Source organism: Drosophila guanche, unplaced genomic scaffold (genome assembly GCF_900245975.1).
Source record: "Drosophila guanche unplaced genomic scaffold, DGUA_6, whole genome shotgun sequence".
Taxonomy (NCBI): domain Eukaryota; kingdom Metazoa; phylum Arthropoda; class Insecta; order Diptera; family Drosophilidae; genus Drosophila; species Drosophila guanche.
In genome coordinates, this window is record NW_022995758.1 from 1,257,906 (window position 1) to 1,272,966 (window position 15,061).

The 15,061-nt window shown below is 45.0% G+C and overlaps 2 protein-coding genes across 6 annotated transcripts; both read right to left on the reverse strand.

Moving 5' to 3' along the window:
- Positions 1 to 658: 658 nt before the first annotated feature.
- Positions 659 to 6,061, reverse strand: LOC117590521 (endoplasmic reticulum chaperone BiP). Of its 4 annotated transcripts, none has more exons than XM_034283238.1 (3): positions 5,765 to 6,061; positions 2,902 to 3,048; positions 659 to 2,792 (listed from the first exon to the last, which is right to left on the reverse strand). In XM_034283238.1, the coding sequence occupies exons 2-3, from the start codon at positions 3,024 to 3,026 to the stop codon at positions 947 to 949; spliced, it is 1,971 nt and encodes a 656-aa protein (XP_034139129.1). In that variant the 5' UTR covers positions 3,027 to 3,048; positions 5,765 to 6,061; the 3' UTR covers positions 659 to 946. The 4 variants fall into 4 exon arrangements, with proteins under 4 accessions (XP_034139129.1, XP_034139127.1, XP_034139126.1 ...); XM_034283236.1 differs by lacking the exon at positions 5,765 to 6,061 and adding an exon at positions 4,771 to 4,831; XM_034283235.1 differs by lacking the exon at positions 5,765 to 6,061 and adding an exon at positions 4,778 to 4,802 and having other exon boundaries at positions 2,902 to 3,054.
- A 1,680-nt stretch (positions 6,062 to 7,741) lies between these two features.
- On the reverse strand, positions 7,742 to 14,892 carry LOC117590518. Of its 2 annotated transcripts, XM_034283229.1 has the most exons (9): positions 14,741 to 14,892; positions 12,332 to 13,146; positions 12,025 to 12,209; positions 11,204 to 11,383; positions 10,166 to 11,129; positions 9,585 to 10,006; positions 9,190 to 9,517; positions 8,770 to 9,124; positions 7,742 to 8,721 (listed from the first exon to the last, which is right to left on the reverse strand). In XM_034283229.1, the coding sequence occupies exons 2-9, from the start codon at positions 12,444 to 12,446 to the stop codon at positions 8,505 to 8,507; spliced, it is 2,766 nt and encodes a 921-aa protein (XP_034139120.1). In that variant the 5' UTR covers positions 12,447 to 13,146; positions 14,741 to 14,892; the 3' UTR covers positions 7,742 to 8,504. The 2 variants fall into 2 exon arrangements, with proteins under 2 accessions (XP_034139120.1, XP_034139119.1); XM_034283228.1 differs by having other exon boundaries at positions 7,742 to 9,124.
- Between the last annotated feature and the right edge of the window lie 169 nt (positions 14,893 to 15,061).

The following is a 15,061-nucleotide window of genomic DNA, read 5'->3' on the forward strand; positions in this document are numbered from 1 at the left end:
TTTTGACAAATTTAGTAAGTATTTCTCGTCAAAAATGATCTTTGCGGTTTTGTCACGGCTTTGGGGACATGTCTCATAGAACCTGCTATGGATGCCCCAGTGCTGGTACCCTTGGATCCCGATCCCATGATCGCCAGTAAAGAGAATTAATCGATGATTGTTACTTTTTCAATTTTTTTATTTTATTTTTAAATAAATTAGAAAGTTCTTCGTAAAATCGAAGAATCCATTATGTTGCTGCTATTGCCTGGCTGCTGCTGGTTGGTGTTTTTGCTGTGGCATCCTGCGGCTGCTGCTACGGTTTTATCTTTCTTTTATATATTTATTTTTATATTCTTTTTGCATTGTTTTCGAATTATTTTGCTTATCGCCAGCCCCGCAGCTCTCTTTTCATTCGTCGCTTCGGCCTCGTTTCTCGTTTCCTCTCTCTTTCTCTCTTATACATATAACATATTTTTCATTTGCTTTACCTATCCTCACCCCTCTCAATCTCTGTGACGATTTCCGGTGTTTACAGTTATGTGTTTGTATGTCTATATGTATATTAAAAAAATGTACAGTTTTACATAATTACGGATGGGTTGGAGAGGGGTTCGCGGGTCTGCGACACGGAATGCGAGGAAACAAACAGGAATCCTGATTACATTTCTTACTTTTCGACAAAAAAAAAAAGAAGCAGATACTCAAAATTTTAGAGCTTAGAACAAATAAACAAAATAGTAAAAGTTAATTTTGGAAATTTCCTTAAAGGTCGAATTGATGCTTGTGGGCGGGGGCGGGTGTGGTGTCGGCCGGGTGTAATAATAGTAGTAGTACTTGTTGCTGTTCATTCTGGTTGTTGTTTTCTTTGTGGTTGTTGTTGTTTAGTTACATAATTGTGTTATCAGTCTGAAATGATCTTCTATCCATCGTGGTGGTGGTGGAGGCGGGGGACGTTTCGGCCGCCTTACAGCTCATCCTTGAGATCGGCATCATCGCCGCCCTCTGGAGGTGGAGCACCGCCGGTGCCCTGATAGAGCTTGGCAATCACCGGCTGGACAATGGCCTCAAGGTCTTTCTTCTGCTTCTTGTATTCCTCTGGATCGGCATCGGGGTTCTGCTCCAGCCACTTGATCGACTCATCGATGGCCGATTCCAGCTTGGTCTTCTCTTCGTCGCTCAGCTTGGCGCCCAGCTTTTCCTTGTCGCCGATCTGGTTTTTCAGGCTATAGGCATAGGACTCCAGCTCGTTGCGAGTCTCAACGCGCTCCTTAAGTTTCTTATCCTCATCGGCGAATTTCTCAGCATCGTGGATCATGCGATCAATGTCCTCGGGAGTCAGGCGGTTCTGGTCGTTGGTGATGACAATCTTCTCCTTGTTGCCGGTGCCCTTATCCTCCGCACTAACCTGCAGGATTCCGTTGGCGTCAATCTCGAACGACACCTCGATCTGAGGAATGCCGCGTGGTGCTGGTGGAATTCCAGTCAGATCGAATTTGCCCAAAAGATGGTTGTCCTTGGTCATGGGGCGCTCGCCCTCGTAAACCTGAATGGTAACGGTGTGCTGGTTGTCCGAAGCGGTCGAGAATACCTGAGACTTCTTGGTGGGGATCACGGTGTTGCGGGGAATCAGTTTAGTCATCACACCACCAACGGTCTCGATGCCCATGGTCAGTGGGTTGACATCAAGCAGAACGATAGCATCTGTGTCCTGTTCGCCAGAGAGTACGCCAGCCTGGACGGCGGCACCATAGGCCACTGCCTCATCGGGATTGATGCCTCGAGAGGGTTCCTTGCCGCCAAAGAAGTCTTTGACCAGTTGCTGGACCTTGGGGATACGAGTGGAACCACCGACCAGCACAATTTCGTTTACGTCCTTCTTGTTCATGTCGGCATCCTCGAGCACCTTCTGCACGGGCTTCAGGGTGGAGCGGAACAGATCCAGGTTGAGCTCCTCAAACTTGGCACGGGTCAGAGTCTCGGAGAAGTCGTCGCCTTCGAAGAAGGACTCGATTTCGATGCGCACTTGGTGGGAGCCGGACAGGGCGCGCTTGGCCTTCTCGACCTCACGACGCAACTTCTGCACGGCACGGTTGTCTTTGCGGATGTCCTTGCCCTTTTTCTTCTTGTACAGCTTGATGAAGTGGTCCATCACGCGCTGATCGAAGTCCTCACCTCCCAAATGAGTGTCACCGTTGGTGGCCACCACCTCGAACACGCCGTTATCGATGGTCAACAGGGAAACATCGAAGGTACCGCCACCCAGATCGAACACCAGCACATTCTTCTCGCCCTCCCTCTTATCGAGACCGTAAGCAATGGCAGCGGCAGTCGGCTCGTTGATGATGCGCATAACATTGAGGCCGGCAATGACGCCAGCATCCTTGGTGGCTTGACGCTGGGCATCGTTGAAGTAGGCCGGCACTGTGACGACGGCGTGGGTGACCTTTTTGCCGAGATAAGCCTCGGCAGTTTCCTTCATCTTACCGAGGACCATGGCAGAGATCTCCTCGGGGGCGAACACCTTGGCGCCCTGCGACGTGTCCACGCTGATGTGGGGCTTTGAGTTCTTCTCGACCACCTTGAAGGGGAAGAACTTAATGTCGTGCTGCACATTTGTGTCCGACCATTCGCGACCGATCAGGCGCTTGGCATCGAAGACTGTGTTCTCGGGATTTGTCGTCAACTGGTTCTTGGCGGCGTCACCAATTAGACGCTCGCCGTCGGCAGTGAAGGCCACATATGAGGGAGTGATACGGTTGCCCTGATCGTTGGCAATGATCTCAACGCGTCCATTCTTGTAAACGCCAACGCTGCATAAGTGGAAAGGGAAAAGAGAAGACCATAAGTACCGATCGATTGGAATGGGAGTGGTTAAATAAAGAGAGGGGTTTGGCTTTTAAGATGAATAGGAATACCTACCAAGAGTATGTGGTTCCCAGATCAATTCCAATGACGGTGCCCAGTTCCTTGTCCTTCTCTTTCTTCTCCTCACCCAGCGAGAGGCCGACAAAGGCCACCACAGCCAGTAATATACATAACCTCATCTTGAAGATTCTTCAAAATAAACTGAAAGCAAGAGAGAGTGAAAATAATTTAAGATTAGTATTTATTTCGATAATTGCCTAAAGCTTGACTTTTGTACACGTCAACACACCGACTAGATGGCACACATACACACACACAAAAACACACACTAGGAACAGTGATAGAAGAGAGAGAGAACAAAATTGCTGACGTCGATGTCGATGATTTCAACAAGTTTCAACAGGTACCGTTAAGTGTCCTACTTAAGCACTGAGTGACGACCTCAGTGCCGGGCCTATAAGAATTTATGGTTCACTTCGAATATGGCACAATTGGCTTTTGTCTCTACCTGAAATGTTTCGAGCGATGGAAGTTCTTATTAACAAGACACACACGTCTACTTCAGATGCTAACTGGCCAACAACTGTAAACTGTAAAACGCTGCTCAAGACGTGTGTTGCCCCTCGCTGCTGCCGGCACTGACATTGACCGACGCCAACGTCAACGCAAGCAGCGCAGTAACATTGGGGGGCGAATTTTTTGTATACGTGTAACATTTTTCTGGTTCTTTCTGTTGCTTAATCTCCAAGCGAAGGCTGACAGAGAGAGAGAGAGAGAGAGAGAGAGAGATAGAGTGGGAGAGTAGTAGCCGGCTCTTAGTGTGTGGCGAAAGCAACAAAGAAAGCGTAAAACTGGTTTTTTTTGTATTCTTCTATAAACAGTATGCCATAAGAACTTTGTACAAAAGTATTTATGTATGTATGTATGTGCACTAACAAACACACTCGCACATTCTGATGGTGAAAGCTCTGTGGCGGCAGAGCCGGCAAGAGCCCCTAACAAAATGAATTTGCACAGCTGTTTAATTATTACTCTCACGCTCTCTCACACACTGCTTTATCTACACATTTTTGTGCTTCTATTTTTTCACTGACGTGTACTTTACCAAAGAGAGAGCCGGATCACAATGTGCGGAGGAAACTTTAAATCTGCTATAAATGACGTGTATAAAGCTGATTGAATGGCATACACACCCACACATGTGTACATGCATCGACGCACACAACTCAGCCAGACAGAAGAAGAAGGAGCGACAGATACAACGATAGTTAGCGCAAGCGCTCTAGTCCATTCAGATCAAATATTAATATTACAATTTATACTTATTTTTTGAAGGAAATTGATTGAGATTACAGTAGCCAGATCACAGGAGTTTGGGTAAAACAATTGAGGAGAAAATGGTACATAGGAACAGTTGGGGGCCGACCGTGACTGGTGAGCTCCCAGCCATGCCCAAGAGTGCACGGCACGAGTGAACAACGCAAAATGTGAATGAACTTTGCGGCATATTTGTTAATAACTAATGCTAATGAAATTTATTCGTCACCAACTGAAGACTAAGGCCGGCCTATTCGCGGCTTTGCGCATAAAATTGGTTAATTATGCACAGCACGGTCAGGAATGGAACACGTCATGGTGCCGGAGAAGAATGGAAAAAGATGTTGATGTTAATTGCATACGTTGCAATGAAACCAAAGACAAGCTTTGCCTTTTTCTTGGATATAATATTCGTGGGCACGTGTTGGCTTTCCTGTAGGCTGCTGTTGTGGCAATTTTTTTTAGGGGCCAGGGCCACCTTTTGCCAACATGGCGGCAGAATTGCAGTTGTCCGCCCTGCAACTGCAATAGCTCTTTTATTGTAAGCCCTGTTCCTATTGAACTTATCTAGTATTCGCACTGGGAAATGGCAATTTTAACACTTACATTTCAATGATTTTCGCTTAAAATTTGAACTGAACTCTATTTCTCGAAATATCTTGTATGAACAGTTTGACAGAGTAGTTATCGATATAATATACCGATACCGAGAATATAGCGAATACACCATATGATTAAAAAAAATACCGATGAATATCATATTTACCAATTTTGAAGTTCTGTTTCACATTGAACAGCACTGCACTTATGGTTTACCCTTCCATTTTCTACACGATTAGCTCTCTTTATTGTTTTGTTAATGATGTAAAAAAGAATTCACAAAAATATGTCCTTTTTTACATGGTAAATACACTGTAACTATCCATACCCTATTTATTATAAAATCGTTCAAAGTCAGTTTAACAGGCTGTTTCACAGACCATTAATGAAATTTGTTATTATTAGTTCTGTCTAAAATTTCCCAACTATACTTTTTAAACCAGTTTTAAAATGTCCGCGCTGGGAAATTTTGTGTGCCAAGTATGAGCCCAAAATACCTAGATATATACTGAGGTAAACATTGTTAGGTAAACCACGGAAAGTAATTATGTTTGTGAAATCTTATTCCTTTCTCTTTGCCAAAACAAAACAAACAAAATATTATTTGTTTGGTATTCCGATTTGTTTAAATTATGTTGTATCGAAAACTGAAGTATGCCATCGATAGTTCGCCATTACCGGCTAGGGATGATGAAATAGTATCGCTATACATATATTTACAATTTACTTTGAAATATTTGAACAATTTTACGGTGTGAAAGTCGCTAGTTGCTATAAATTTACGCTATTCAGTTCATTATTGAGTATTGAAACATACTTGATGCCTGACTACTGTGCCAACCTTCTACACCGGCACACACATGAACACACAACACACATAAAACTTTGGGCCACGTCAGTGCTTGTTATCGACGTAAATCAGTATTGGAGAACGGAATTGGAATTTGTACAAACTGATTTTCAAAATAATTATAATTTCACCGCCTTTACTTGTACTTACTTTTTCTAACTTAAACTTATTGCTGCACACAAAAAAAAATATTGTAAATAAATTTTCACTTTTTTGCGATCCCCTTGCAAGTGGAATATTCTTTGTTGTCTTTTTGGCTTGGTTGCGTATGATTAATGGAATTGTGTTTTGTTTGTAAATGGTATGATTTAGTCACAGTTTTCTTTTGTTTATTTGGAATTCTCTTGTATTTTGATAGCACTATTTATGTGATTCCAATGGATCGTTTATGTCGCGTCTTTTGTCTCTTGTGCTAAATCTTGTTTTCCGCTGACGTTTGTTTTGAAACTGATTCTCGCTCTCAGCGAGCGGGGCTATTTATGCGACGCCACAATGACGTGGTGCGACACGTCAGTGCATGCAGCAGCTGTGATTGGCGGCTACGGCGACGGCGACATCGTCTGCGCCCCACCCACTGGAAAGTTCGCCATTGAGCACAAATGTGAGAGAGCGATGTTTAGCCAAACATTTTCCGTTTCGAATAGTTCGAGAGGATTGGAGAGCGGTTGGATGGCTGGCTGTGATTTGGGTGGCAAATGGAGGTGAAACCGATGTTTGCCTGATGCAAATATCCGTTTACCGTTGGCAAGACTCTGACAGGCACTCGCCATTACTGACGTGTACATTGCCCAAATTTCATCCTACGATGATGTTTACCATTTAAATGGAATTGTTGTCAGGCACCGGCTAGACAACATACATATAGTATATGTGTATTTACCGGTACTTTGTGGGCAGCGTAATGCTATTTAGCGCTAACATACAAAATGGGACCTTTTGGGGAAATTTCAAAAATGTCTTGGAATAGAATAAGGGAAATATCCCAGGAATTGGGATGAACAATCAAGCAACTTCCATTCAATTCTGAAAATGTATAGTCCTTTTTCATTGAATTTTTACCTCTCAATATGCGCTAAATATTCAGAAATATCATGAGCAAAGGAAGTTCTTTCTGAAAAACCTAGAAACTTATTTTTCCATTAAACAAAATTTTAAAGTCTTTGAATTGATTTCGATATTTCCAGAAATTGTAAAGTTTTCAGGCTTTCCGTTTCATTTAAAGTGCAGAGCCTGCACATTCATTATCAGTGCAGAATAATTCGCATATGTTTTTGAAGCGATAAACGCTGCGGATGGCTAGCTTGTCTCTGGGAATGCTCTTGAACATTCACGAAAGTGCCAGAGCACCTGTGGAGTTTTCTGGAAATATGCCGTGCGCCCACAAATAAAACGCTGAGAATTTCTTTGGTTTTTCTCGACTTTTGTAATGACACTCAATCAATATCAATATATTTGTTCATAACAATACATAGATCATGTAATAATCATAGACCAATGACGAATCAGCATCCGTCTATCGCCCACCTCTTGGCCAGAAAAGTATCTGCTGTGAAGCTCTGCTCAGGGTTCCCCCAAAAACCCCAAAACCATTATCATTACCATTACCATTACTTTGTGTGTGTGTGTGTGAGGAGGGGGCGTATCATATCATTCAGTTTTCTTTGCTTTTCTTTTCTTATCGTTTTAGTCTCGGTTTTTTTTCCGTGGGGAGAGTGCAGGGACAAGCTATAGCTATGGCCGCAAGAAAACACATTCAATAATCTCTATTCGTTAATTTTGGTATCTAATCGTATAATGATAATATATTGTATATGAATTGTATGTTTTCTATGTTTGTATGTGTACAAAAAAAAAGAGTGTAACAAAATGTAATTTATCTATGGCAAATTGTTTGCTTGATTCGCGCGAGTCTCCTCTTTTTTTTCTTTTTGTTTTTTTTTGTACTGGACAAATATTATATGGGATAGTCAAAGTGGATGGGGGTGGAGGTGTAGGTGGGGGTGTCCACCAGCCAGCCACACATTATATGCATATATAGAAATAGTTCTTCTTTAAAGCTCAACGACAATATCTTCGTACATATAATTATTTTTCTTATTCTTTCTTCTTATTTTTTATGTTAAATTGTTTTTTCTTTTTGGTCAAAAAGGTTGTTGTTTTTTTTTGTTGTTTTGCTAATTGAAAATGAGTTATAGAAAAGGATTCTTGATGGTATACGCACACATGTACATATATATGTATATATATATATATATATAAAAGTTGGAGCACAAGGGAGGAGGTGCGGGCATGGGGGGGGGGGGGGGCGGAAAAAGCACATCGAAAAACGATCAGTAGTTAATACGTTATGTATATATATGTATATAAGAAGTACAGTTACAGTTACAGTTACAATTACAATTACAGTTCCTGGACTGGGCAATAAGAGTGCACAAAAAGTGTGTGGCGCTTTTTCCTTTCCTTTCTGTTGGTACATACAATAATTTTTGAATCCTTTGAATGTGTTTTTTTTTTTTTGTTTGCTAATTGCTGAAACTCTTGAGTTGCATAGATCCTTTATCCCAATTCAATTTCCAAGCATGTTTTGTGGCTTTCCTGTTTGGTCCGAAACAATTTTGGGTATATGTGAGTGTGTGTGTGTTGCAGATACATCATAGACAGCATGCGGTATGCGCCGTATAACCAAAAGAAGCAAGCGACACGGCAAGCTGCTTACACATGCGTATCCTTTATACATACATGCATGCACATATACATACATACATATACATCTATATTTTAGTCGTGTATATATATAATCTATATTTCTGTTTAGTGCGGTGGCAGCAAATTGTTTCCTTTACCCACTTTCATTCGATCTAATCCTACTACCACTCCTCCCCCTCGATTCCTATTCATGCCTGACACCGCATATGGACAGGAACGTACTGAAGTTGTGCAGACTGCACGCCGGCAGCACGGTATACACAATGGAGGCCATATCCTGGCACTTGAGCCGAAAATCATGCAGCGACTGCAGCAGCAGCTCCGTTGGTGGGGCTGCGTTCACCTGATAAAATAGTTTAAGGTGTATCGCTGGCTTCTGATGCTGTTGCTGCTGCTGCTGCGGCTGCGGCTGCTGCTGTTGCTGCTGTTGATGCTGTTGCTGCTGTTGCTGCTGCTGTTGCTGCTGATCCCCCCCACCGGACAGCGATGGCGTTAAGGGCGGTGTGCCACCAACTGACTCGCTGACAGCCGGCGCTGGTGCCTGCTTCAGCTTGGCAATGGGATAATCCTTGAGCAAACGATTCACAATGTACGTCAAAATCTCATCCATGTGCTCCGGACTGACGGACTGCGCCACGCGGCAATGGTTGCCCAATATATCGTCACTCAGCTGCGTTAGCTGCGTGGTGGAGGAGGCCAGGCCGGTGGACACATAGCAGACAATGGCCGCACAATTGTTCTCATAGTTCCAGCGGCGACGTATCGAGATGGTATAATCGCTAACCGAACAGCCAGTTTCCTCATCTAAATACAAAATTGCAGATATTAGGAGGAGAGGAAGGAGACAGCACAGAGACGCAAACACTCACAGTCAAACCGATCGTTGTGGGTATGTGCCCAGACCTGCCACTCGACGAGCGCCTCCCTCGGTAGGGCGGGCAGCACGATGTAGTCCATGATGGCATTTGTCGTACGCCGCTCCCACTGGCGTCGCGCCTCGCCAATGAAGGCGGGATGGGTAACAAAGCAAATGCCATGGACCACATCACGCAGCTGCCCATGGGCATTCATGGCCTTGGCAATGCGACTAATGTGCCGCAGCGTAAGCTTACATTGCGGTCGTATTCCGCCCTCAATGATTGTCATGCTGCCCGGCACCAGGGCGATCTGTCCCGAAATGTATGTGATTTCTCCAATCTGAAAGCGGATATCCCCGCTTCATTATTAATTGATCAAAGCGGGGACAGAACTGGACTGGACTCACCCTTGTGGACTGACTGTAAGGTCCGATATTGGCAGGCGCCCAGTGTGATATACCCTGAACATGCATCGTGCTTCGGCGTCCATTCAAAAGAGCAGCGGCCGTGTCCTCGCCCTCACGATCCCGCTCCTCGACGGTCATATGGGCCGTGTTGGACAGACCGATTGTCTGGCGATAGGCAATCGCCTCCATCACCACGTGACAGCCATCGGGAAGGGGACACTCGACACAGACGCGTGTCGGTGGGTTGTGAAAGTCAAAGGCCTTCAGGTAGACGCGATTCAATGCCGGATACTCGGCTATGGAGCGCACATAGAGCGTTATGTAGCATAGATCCTGCAGGTCGTATCCCTTGCTTGTGCACAGTGTCTGCAATATGTCGAGTGCCCTCTGCATGCCCTGCTCCATGCCCTCAGAGTCGCAGCCTGTGCCAGGGGAGACGGGGGAGAAGAAGCGGAAACAGATTAGCAATCACAAATGGTTCAGCCAGAAGAAGGATAAGGCGGAATGGCGGGACATGATATGGGGGGTGTGGGGCGCGGTGGGGTGGGGTGGATAGATAGGAAAGGAGATTGATATGATACCCTGTATGCCGGCCAGCCACATCCAGCCCTTGGCATTGATGGCCGCTCTGGCCTCGTTCGCTAATGGACGGAACTCTCTCTCGTATTTCATTGGACTCGGCGGCTGTGTCATGACAGCTCCTGTCCCAGTCCCTTGTCCTGGCCCTGGGCCAGCAGCTCCAGACGGATTGTGGCATGTGGTAGCGCTCAGCCCAAGCGAGGAGATGGCCAGCGACATCGAGCCGCATACGGCGGCCGTGCTGCTGCCGAGCGGATTGCCCTGGGTGCTGCTCGCGTAGCTGCCGCTCAAACCCAGGGCACTGGCCGATGTGGCCGATTGATTATTATTGGCCAACGATGCCGCCGCCGTCAGCAGCATAAGCGATGCAGTGGAGGCCGCTGCCGAATTGGCCGTCGGTATGGGCTCGTCGACGCTGGCGCTCTTCGTGACAATGGGTATGGGCGAGGAGGCGGACGTGGCCAGGTGGCGCCCGAACGAGTTGCTGCGCGATATCAGCTCGTTCTGGCTGAGCGATTCCCGCAGACGCGTCTCCTTCTCAATCAGCTCCAGTTCCGTTTCGCTGAAATCCGGATCACTCAGGTCGCTGTATGTCGACTCGTTGAGGTCGCTGATATAGTCGAGGGAGCGCTTCACAAAGACCACATCACTGCCGGTGCCGCTGCCACCACCGGAGCCGCCGCCGCCGCCGGACGAGCTGCCCGGCTCCTTTGGCTGTAGTGTAAGCTTCGTGAAATTGATGTAGCCCACCGGGCAGATGGGATCCGCACTGCTGATGATCGTCTGTATGTCCTCCACGGAGATGCGCTGCCGAAAGAGCGGACAGTCCAGCGTGAACGTCTCGTATTCACCGCCCTCGCCGCACACATTCAGACCGTACTTGTCCCGCATCTTGAGCAAATGCGGCTGCATCTCCCTCAGCGATTTCCCCAGATGACGGTCCGGCACCAGTCCCAGGGCAGCCACCTGTCGACCAAGCGGATGGTGGGTTCGGAATGGAGAAATAGGATCTGTGCCAGCGGCCACCATTCAATTCTTACCTTTATAATAATGGCATGCACCTGGCAGTCGATCATCTCCTGCAGCAGCTCAGTCTGGTCTCTCCGCCACAGGTAGGCCAGCGATATCAGACCAAGCCGGCTGCATACATTCTCCACGCGCACGCGCTGATAGTCCGACAGGATGGCTCCCACTGCCACGGCGTCCACCTGAAGTTCATGCTAAATGGGCGGAACAAAACAGAGAGAAACTTTTACTAGTTGCATCACAAAATGCCAAACAATTGTCTGCCCCACCAGCCCACTGCCACTATCTATAATACTATATTATAATTATTATTATTATTAGTATTATTTATATTTGTGTTTCTGTTCACGTGCACGACAACAGTTTGGCTACGTTTTGCGCGATAGTCCCGCGAATAGAGCGAGCGCGATAAGATTAGCCTCAAAAGCGACTTCCATTCCATCCAATTATTGCTATCTGTTGTTGCTATTGTTGTTGCAGTTGCAACAGTTACACCCTCGAATAATGTAGGGGAATAAACAATAAAGAGAGAGGAGACATTGGATATCCATGGGGTGCTAGCTACCCAATGGGTTGCCGCTGTTCGCAAAACTAAAGAAAATCAAATTACAAAACGAAATCAAAAGGTGCCATCCACCAGTTCGGAGTAATTGCTGATAAACAAACTAACAGAGTGGAATTTCAGATATACTTAAACAAACGTCAATTGCTTATCCCTCCGGTACATGCCCTGGACCTAGTCTATGCTCTTGGAGCCCGTGTACTGTCAATTAGCAACTGCAATCTGTGCACTCCCCCCACTCATTCTCATTGAATCCATCAATCAATAAGTCACCTTGCATGTCTCCAGCAGACTGTAGAGATCCTCCACCTCGTCATCGTCTGTGGGCACATACTGTTTGCCCGTCTGTGTGCTCTTGCCCTTGGTCTCGCGCCGATACAGGGGCAGTCCCATGGCATTGGCCAGTATCTCGATGCCCATGTGGCCCACTGTCTGGTACATAAAGCTGTCCAGCTCATCTGGGCATGAGGCAACAAGTAGATAGAGAGGAGGTAGTATCAGTGAATGAATAATCAGTTGTGGGGGCATGCATTGCTTGATAAAAGATTGCACAAATATAAATGTGGCATTGTGAACTCACCTCTGTCCTTTGGATGGAGATTGGCCAGGGCAACGATTTTATGGCCCTCAGCAACGCATTGCATCATGTTGTAGCAGCTATCCTTGCCACCACTGACCATGGCCACGACCCGCATCTTGATGGAATTTGTTCTCTTCCGTTCTGATCTTAAACTTAAAGAGAAGTTCCTTCTCTTACGCCTATTTCACTCTCTTGTTTTCTGCCTCGTGTACAGTGTGTGTGTGTGTGTGTGTGTGTGTGGGAGTCTCTCTCTCTCTCTGTCTTCCTTTATTTATGAGTGCAGATCTGTCTTTCTCCTTGCTCTGTCTATTGGTTACCCCTTCTAGCACACACTTTTTCTGTCTGTCTAGGGTCAGTCTGTCCTCCCTGTCCCACCCACTTCTATATTAGTAGACGTTTCCTCTATTCTCAATATATCTGTGCTATCTCTCTCTCTCTCTCTCTCTCTCTGTCTATGTGTATGTGAGGGTAGTAGGAGTGTGTCTGCGTTTATTCTCCTTTTATTTTTGGCTTAGTTTGTGCTGCTTGTTAGTCGCGAGGTGCGTGCTCATTTGGTCTAATTGTTGACTAGACTTATTGGCTAAAAGAGAACGAATTTGTTGTATCTTTATCTTTATCTTTATCTGTATCTGTGGCTGTAGTTTTCATTTGCGGTTGTGGTTGCTGCTGATGCTTCAGCTTCTGCGGGGTGTGCTGTTGTGTTGAGTTTGTGTGTGTGGTGTTTGTCGTGGCTAAAATATTATATTAACACAGATCGGCGGCTGTTCTGCCTCTGGGATTCCACTTTGTGGCGCTGGCGACTTTGCTCTTGTCAACTGAAAGAGAGAGAGAGGTAGCGAAAGATAGCGAAAAGAGTGAGCTGATGATCAGTCAAAGATGTACATTAATGTTCTATGGAAAAACTAGGCAGAAGTTTTATGGAAAAACTATAAGGATATCAACAAAATACATATACATAACAGCTAATTGCATACAGAAAGACGGTTATTGAAGAATATAGAAGAATTGTAAACACAGAGAGGAAAAGGACTTTTTTAACCGTAACTGCTATTGAAAGAGAAACAAATCGACAATTAAATATGGCTGTAACGGAAAGAGAGAGACAGAGAAGCGCTCATGGTAATCAAATCAGTGCATTCGCAACTGTAAAACGGATAAGAGAAAGCCTCTTTAGATTTGGCTAAAGAGAATGGATCAAATACCGCTCAAATATGATGATCAAAAAGAGTTCAAAAGAGATTGTGGAGAGAGAATCATCAGCTCATTATCAACTGTCAGCCAAAGTATATCTTTAACTGTTGGACATTTGTACATACATATGTATAATGGAAGAGGATGGCTAAAAGGGACTGCGTAAAAGCTTGTTGCTGCTGAAGAGGAAATTCCATTATGCGCAAAGTGCATCCCCATGCCACAAGAAAACAAACATATGTAAAAATGGACAGACACCTGGACACGCTTACAATTCAATTACAGTACCACCAATTGACATGGATTCCGTGCTGTTTCCTTATGCTCTCCAACCACTCCTTCTTATTCGCCGCACTTGCCTTTTCGTTCCACTTTCTTATTGTCACTTCCCGACACTTTCTGTCGGCCCTCGCTTTGCCACCTCGTTTCTGGTACGGGTTTCCTGCTCTTTTGGCGAGTCCTTTTTCAAGGGAGTGGATGCATTCAGCATGGAAGAGATTGCAAGAGATTGGATTCTAGTTGGAACACTCGACCAACCGAAATGATTGCACGAAGGTCACACACACACACAGCACTCGATGCACACACACACATGCTGACATCTATTTATTTATTTTGTTTGCATTTTTTTTATTTTGTTTAAAGACATATTGACGTTTGTTTGTTGTTTGGCTTTTTGCAGTAGTATAAATGAACATTTATAAATAAATTGAATTAGTTTCGCCGATGTGGGTGGGTAGGAGGAACACCAGTAGCAGCAGCAGCAGCAAAAGAGCACACACAAAAAAATTCAAAGAAGCGCGTGAGTTTTCAACAACACAACAAAAACAAAAGCAAATGGACACAGAATGAAAGTTTACAAAGAAAAGAAGGACCGCAAAATACGGACGATAGCACACATACACACACACACATGCAGTCATACAGCTATATTGTACATATGTATATACGCTTGCGAATTTATGGGTATAAATATATTTATTTGACCCAAATAAAACAAAATTCTTTTGCTATAATCTTGGACACTTTGGACACTTTTTTTGGCGACGGCTGAAAACACTCACTGGATACAAAACACATACCACACACGTTTTGGCACATCAATTCTTGACAACAACAACAACAAAAATGTGGATTTCGCATAGGATGCTGATGCTATTTTGCATCCGCTGGAATCCTTTGGGGAATTTAAAGCTTAAAACGTAGTTTGAAACTAACCCGTTGTTGGGGGGAAATGCTAAGCTGCGCTCCGTCTGCTGCTACGCAGCTGAATAGTTGTGCCACGAACTTTACGCGAAATTTAACGTGGGAAAAATATTATTTTGCCGCTAATGCAGCCAGCAGTGTGACCGCCGATATATCCATACAAAAAACCGCCTGACGCTCAGAAATTGTCGCTTTCAAAACATACCGTAAATATACCGAGGAAAGGTAAGCGCACTTAACCCTTGAGTTAACCAGCGTACAAAAATACTGTTTGTAAATGGACACCTCTACAAATATCTACCCTGCGACTAGACTGTTTTCAGAAGGAGTTTA